The 6,680-nt window shown below is 34.4% G+C and overlaps 1 protein-coding gene across 1 annotated transcript; it reads right to left on the minus strand.

Annotated features, from left to right (window-relative positions):
- Nucleotides 1–4,045: 4,045 nt before the first annotated feature.
- LOC135744947 (parvalbumin, thymic CPV3-like) lies at nucleotides 4,046–6,245 on the minus strand. The gene is made up of 5 exons (XM_065263329.2): nucleotides 6,076–6,245; nucleotides 5,557–5,621; nucleotides 5,258–5,390; nucleotides 4,820–4,929; nucleotides 4,046–4,292 (listed from the first exon to the last, which is right to left on the minus strand). Exons 1-5 carry the CDS (start codon nucleotides 6,120–6,122, stop codon nucleotides 4,267–4,269), a joined length of 381 nt encoding a protein of 126 aa, XP_065119401.1. The 5' UTR covers nucleotides 6,123–6,245; the 3' UTR covers nucleotides 4,046–4,266.
- Between the last annotated feature and the right edge of the window lie 435 nt (nucleotides 6,246–6,680).

Below are 6,680 nucleotides of genomic sequence, written 5' to 3' on the forward strand. Positions count from 1 at the left end.
ATGTCCTCTGCTGGCATCTGTGTAGAGGCAGATCCACCTCCCGTTACACGGCATGGTCGATTTATGCTGGCAAGCTTGGGATTCCCCCGTCTCCTGACATCATTGTAGCGCTTGGCGCACGATGGGGATGCCAGCTGATGAAACAATTGTGGCTATTTCCTCTCATGCCTGTTTAACCAACGCTGATTTGGGCGGGTTTCTCCTATCCCCATACAAAACAACTTCTCTGTCTTTGACTGCTCTTACAAGAAAGTGGGTCTCCTCGGCTGTGAACCGCTCCTGGCGTGCGCCTGGTAAATCCATCATAATAATAGCAACCCGCCATGGAACTTGCGCCCTTGCGTTTAAAGGGAATGTTGGATAGCGTTCTGATTGGTTTATTTGACGTTACGCCCAAACCACACCTATGAATAATGAACCTACTTCAGACCAACCCCTTATTGATTTGCGCCCGGCGCAAGAGTTATTTCTCCCACCGGGAAAATAGCAACAGCGCCCAAGATCCGCCCACAAACTCACTTGCGCGTTGCGCTTCGCACTTGCATTTCAGATCATTAAAACAGGGCCCTATGTGTCATTTTATGTTGATTTTGTGTTAAAATAAATAAAAGTGATAACAAAAGTTGTATAGCTGAACAATTCGAGGAAATTTCACAAGACTTTTAAAAAATGTCAAATAAATATTTGGTGTCCCCAGAATACTGTGAAGTTTTAACTCAAAATACCATATTAATTATATCTAAAATTGCCACTTTGTAGGTATGGGCAAAAATGTGCAGTTTTTGGGTGTGTCCTTTAAAATGCAAATTATCTGATCTCTACACCAAATGGCAGTGACGTGGTTGGATAGTGCAGATTAAGGGGTGGTATTATTATAATAAGATCCCCTTTTGACATCACAAGGGGACAAACATTTCAATGAGCTAATTTTTCACATGCTTGTAGAGAATGGTTTACCAAAACTAAGTTACTTGGTTGTTCTGTTTCACATTTTCTCCATTGATAGAAGCACTGAGGACCCAATCATAGCATTTCAACATAAAAAGTCAGATTTTCATGATATATCCCCTTTAATGTTAAAGTTTCATGAAAACATTTGAGGTCTTTTCAACAACATAATCTATAAAGACAATGTAGACTTATTATATAAATTCAAATTTTTTAGTTAATCCTTATATCCATAGAATAGTTAATCCATTGATGTGCAAGTGGTTTAAAGTATTCAAAGTATTTGTCTTAATTTTGACATTATTTTTCATTTTTACAGCAGACATATTGGTTCAAAATATTGGTTATTGGTCAACTCGATCTGTAATAATGGGTATCAACATCGGCCTTGAAAAACACATATCAGTCGACTATCTATATGGTATTTTGAGCTAAAACTTCACATATGTACTTTGGGGACACCAAAGATTTATTTGACATCTTAAAAAAGTCCTCTTTAAATCAGACTTCATCATATATTTGTTAAACATTTGCACATTAAAATTTTGTATTGCGTACTTTCTTTTTTACCTGTATAGACAGTTTTATCGGACGCACGTGATACACGTCTGGATCCGAACTTTACTTCCGGTTTTGTTTTTTTATGGTCTGACTAGTTGCTAAACTGATCTCTTGAAGAAATGCCTCGTCGAAAATAACAAATGTTTTGGTTTCCTAGATAATCTATGTGTTGTTTTTTTGCTTGTTATATAAATTAACTACGTTTAAAGTACTTTGTTGTTATTTATTATTACCGGAAGTTACTTGCGGACCGCGGCAGCCGCTTGTTTATGTTGTTACTGCTGAAACTGTTTCATTTATGATACTTCTGTTAACTGCACATCTAATTTCTCAAATGTCTTAAAAATAGACACCAGAGCAATGTTTGTGGTAACCGTGGTATAAGAGGATTAATTGACTCTTGTCCCTTTAATTATTTGAAAATAACTCTGCTTCGCGTCGTGTTGCATAACAACCTTGGGTGTGCATTATTTTCCAATATGTCCCTGCGTCAATTATTCCTTATTTAAAACAATTTTACAAAAAATCCAACACAATCTCAATAGGACAATTTGTACGTATTTTACAAGGTGGCTAATTCGTATAAATTTGTATGACCACATTCGTACGCTTTTGTACGATTTTCTTTCTCCCCTGTGAAGTTAGGGTTATGATTCACTTTGTACAAATTCATAAAAATCAGCCAACTTGTAAAATACGTACAAATTTATTTTATTTTATCAGTTTAAAAAATACTATTATATATAACAATTATTATATTACCATTTAATTAATTGTTTAATTTTTAAATGAATTATTATTAAAAACATGTTAGTTATTGTAATTTTGTGTAACACAAACACATGAAAGATTCTGCAATTATTTACCAAGTACTTTTATTTATAATAAGCAACTTACACATGAGAAAAACAATAACCTTACTATTAACAGTAATTTTCTCTTAACTAACCGTATTCTGATGCTTGAGATATTATCCTGAAATAAATTAAACCTTTTTGTGCCATTTCTGATTTTAAAACCTTTTTCATATGTTATTATTTTCATTCCAGTACACTGTAAAAAAAATCTGTAGAAATTGCAGCTGGGTTGCCGGTAATTTACCGTAGATTTAAATTTATGTTATTTACTGGCAAAATTTTGTTCAAAGTTGAATAAACATTTAACATTTACAAGTCTTTGTCTTTACAGAGTAAAACTAAAAAAACAGCATCAAGCCAAACGTTCTGGGAAACAAAATCTGAAGCAAAAAACAGAAAAAGGTTGATGATGATTTCTAGTAACCAGAATGCTTTGCATGAGGCTGTTATTGTATAGTTTTATTCTGTAAAGATAAAGACTTGTTAATATTTTTAAATTTATTTAACTTTGAACAAACTCTTGCCAGTAAATAACATAAATTTAAATCTACGGTAAATTACCAGCAACCCAGCTGCAATAACATTGTAAAATCTACGGATTTTTTTTACAGTGTACCATAGACAACATTTTAAATATTTCCAGTCATTTATTTATTCACTTCATTAAATATCTGTTTACATATTTTTCCCAAGACTTTTGATGTTTGAAATATATAGTCCTCATCCAGATTGCTCACACATGTAATAATGTCAGGGTGGGTTGTCTTACTTGCTCTGTCTAATTCTAGGTCCTGTTATGTAATTCTCGGGTATAAAGCCGACAATGAGGTGGTTGTTTGGAAAACATGCATTTGTGTAGAAAATGCATTTATAAGATGGCTGGATGTAGAGTATATGTGGTGCCACAACTGTCCACCAAAGTCATGACTAACAAAAAGGACATTCATAAAACAAACTAAACACAGGCTAGAAGATGATTTTATAAGGAAACTGAAGAAAGGGTGATGGTTAACAGCACACTTATCAAGTTCAAGTATTGAACCAGAAACCTGTCTGACTACAGTGCAAACCAATTAGCATGCAATTCAACAACAGTATGTAGCCTATAATGTTGTCCTACATAGGGAACACAGCATTTAATGCCTATCTATCTTAATATTTATTTAAGTAACAAACCGGTTTAAAGGCGGATATTCACACGGTAGCTGACAGACAGTGTTCAGATATCTAATAATAATATATTTACTCACTGTTGTCTTTTTGCATTGTGTACCCATACTACATGGCCTAAGGTAAACTCCTCTAATAGTGATTAATTAGACCTGAAGTATTCTGCATATTGTTTATATCTATTGCATTATATAAAACGCCTTGATGTGGCAAATGCCACGTCAATGATTTTGTAGTGTTTTAAAAAGAGTGATCTTTGTTTTTATGTCAATATTAATTTATAGTCGGTCAGTATTTATAAGCAGGTGATTTGACTATTAGTTCACTTCATCAGGTGTATTTTAACACCTTTTATGTCTAACATGTATTTAATGAATAATTGTTTGCACACATTAAATCCTATTTATTACCTTTTTTAACCGTAATTTTCTCTAAACATATGTATTCTGTATTCTTAAAATATTTTCCCATTTCAGATTTTAAGTACAGTGATCATACCACAGACAACATTTTAAATCTTTTCAGCTATTTATTTATTCATTTCAATTAATATCTTTTATACATATGGTCTCATTGTGCACCCCTCTATACACATATTCAAAAATCAAGTAAAATTTTATTGATATGAGTGTTGATTCCAGTGGCCAGGAGATCTGAGAGAGGAAATAAACCTGTGCTTTTAAAAGACGAGTGAACTGATATCTGTCTACGAGAGAGGGGGCCGGAGCGTTCAAGACAGAACAAAAGCCTGGAATTCTGTAAGAGACCAGAGAAAAAGTTCATGGATGAGTGACTGCACTTCATTTACAAACCTGCAAAATGACACATTTAATTCAAATCAAATTTACTGGAAAAAATGTGCTGTAACATAACGCTAAACTACTGGCAGCTAAGTTCCCAGCAATCTACCGTTAATTAACAGCTCTCCTATATTAAATGCAGTATGTTACCGTATTAATACCCTAAAACCTAACTCATTTCATTTGGAAAACCAGTTGCCTTGAACCATTTAAGTTTAGGATGCAAGGATGCACATTTCTACAGTATTTTACTGTTTAATTGAAAACAGCAGTTTCCGGTAGATTCTGGCCGTTTTTTAACAGCGTTTTTTTTACAGTGACTATTTAATCATCTCCGAGCTACATTTTGTGCACTTTTTAGGTACAAAAGTGACACAATTACTTAGTTTTTGTTATTTTCAAATGAATAGAAATGTAATGGAAACTACAACAGGCTGAACCGGTCTGTGTTAATTATGAATGCTGAAACACAGTCATAATTACTTTCTGCTCCAATCTTGCCATTGCTGTTATCCGCAGCTGTTGCTAGGAAAGCCTTGGTCTCCTTATCAGTCAGTAAACGAGCATCAGCTGAGAACCGCTGCAAGAAAACCCTGAAACAGCACAACAAACAACATGACAACCAGCTCTAACAACAACTGGTTTTCATAGACATACAATAGTATTGGTAGACACGCAGACACAGAATCTACAGTACACAGAGTCTGAGTATTTATTAATACTAGGTATGCAACAGGCTATCCTTGTCCAGTCCCTGTCTGTCTTTGAAAGCTTATTTAAGTTCATGTGCTAAAATAATCATGCATTGGCCAAATTATGTCACAGATAGAAACTGCACTGTGTAAAATATTCAGATTTGATTCCTGTCATGTGACGAAAACATTTGGTTATCTCTTTTAAAAGAAATGCAAAAGTTCTTACTTGAGTTCATCCTCCTCAATATATCCACTGTCATCTTTGTCCATCATCTTAAACACCTTCTTCAGATCTTGAGGGCTTTTCTTTGTCATACCAGACAGCTGGAAGAACTTTTTGGGATGAAAGGAGTCTGGTGCTGTTATGATGAGAAGATGAAATATTCAATGAGTTTTCATAAAACTGCACGTAATTATCAAAACAAACACCAGCAGCACCCAAACTATGGGTTAATAAATTAAATTAGGCGATTTCCTGCCTAATAAGGCACACATCTGCTGATACGAGAGAGACGTGTCACCTACCTTTAAAGTCCTTGAGCGCATTTTGGATGCTATCAGCACAAAGGATAGATGAGATAGACATGGTCCTGTGGATGCACGGTTTTAAATAATTAATAATAATTTTTTTATGTCAAAAATTCATTTGCATACACAAATCAGACTGGGCTAGATTCAAATACATCTAGACTAGACTAAAATGAGGATCATCAGCAGTGTTTGTCCCTGGTTTTTGAGTTAAAATTTAACCCCTGCTTATCAAGATAATAAATAATTTCCCATCAGAGAATGTTACAAATTAAGCAGTCAAACCCTGACCCACTAGATGACTATTGCTATTTTTATTTTAAATACTATTAGTATGCGGTAACTTTAGCGTAACATGCATGCATGCAGTTGTAAATCAACTTTTAGTTAAAAATATAAGCATATGCATGCTCTTCAAATGCTATTTTTGTCCAAAATAAGGCATTTTACTTCAGTAGAAATGTTTTATATAATGCAAGCTCACATATGCATGCAATTTACCAAACGGGGACTTACCAAACGAGTAATGCAGCATCAAAGAGCAAAACCATCCGAGGCCGCATCTTATTTGGTCGGAAAGTGCGAGCCCTTAACTCGTTGAAGTTTTCCTGGAAGGTTATTTCTTAAGTTTGTTGTGGATCAAATTCTAACAGGCAGGCCCAAGCTCAAAGTACTTAGCTAACTAATTAACCTATACTACTTATTTCTGTTTGACTACTGTGTGTGTGGGCAAGCCCCCTTGATATCTGTGACGCCCTTGTATAAAGCAAATTAAGTAATAAATGTTTGCTGTCTTACTCATGTGCCACCTCATCACGGCATTCACTTCCTATATAGAAAGAATAAAAACTCATTCAGGTTTATAACAACAAGAGGGTGAATACAGGATGACAGAATTTTCATTTTTGGGTGAACTATCCCTTTAAAGTTTAAAAGCAACATCCTTCATATGTATATAGAAGAAATTAAAGTATGATGTTATATTGATATTTTAGGTTTTTGCACTATTCTGCTTTTTTCATTTTATAAACAGCATGTAGCAATTCAGCGGGAGGAAGGGAATAACGTTATTTAAAACACTATGAACCTCCGACCAAAACGCTGCTTTAATTTAAGGAAAT

This window comes from Paramisgurnus dabryanus, chromosome 3, assembly GCF_030506205.2.
Source record: "Paramisgurnus dabryanus chromosome 3, PD_genome_1.1, whole genome shotgun sequence".
NCBI classification, from domain to species: Eukaryota; Metazoa; Chordata; class Actinopteri; order Cypriniformes; family Cobitidae; genus Paramisgurnus; species Paramisgurnus dabryanus.

Excerpts from the sequence above, each read along its gene's own strand:
- LOC135744947 (XM_065263329.2), bottom strand. The coding sequence starts at position 6,122 with ATGCGGCCTCGGATGGTTTTGCTCTTTGATGCTGCATTACTCGTTTG. Across the intron at positions 5,622-6,075 it reads GATGCTGCATTACTCGTTTG|GACCATGTCTATCTCATCTA; the intron begins GTAAGTCCCCGT and ends GTGCATCCACAG. Across the intron at positions 4,293-4,819 it reads TGGCAAGATTGGAGCAGAAA|AATTCCAGGCTTTTGTTCTG; the intron begins GTAATTATGACT and ends GGTCTCTTACAG.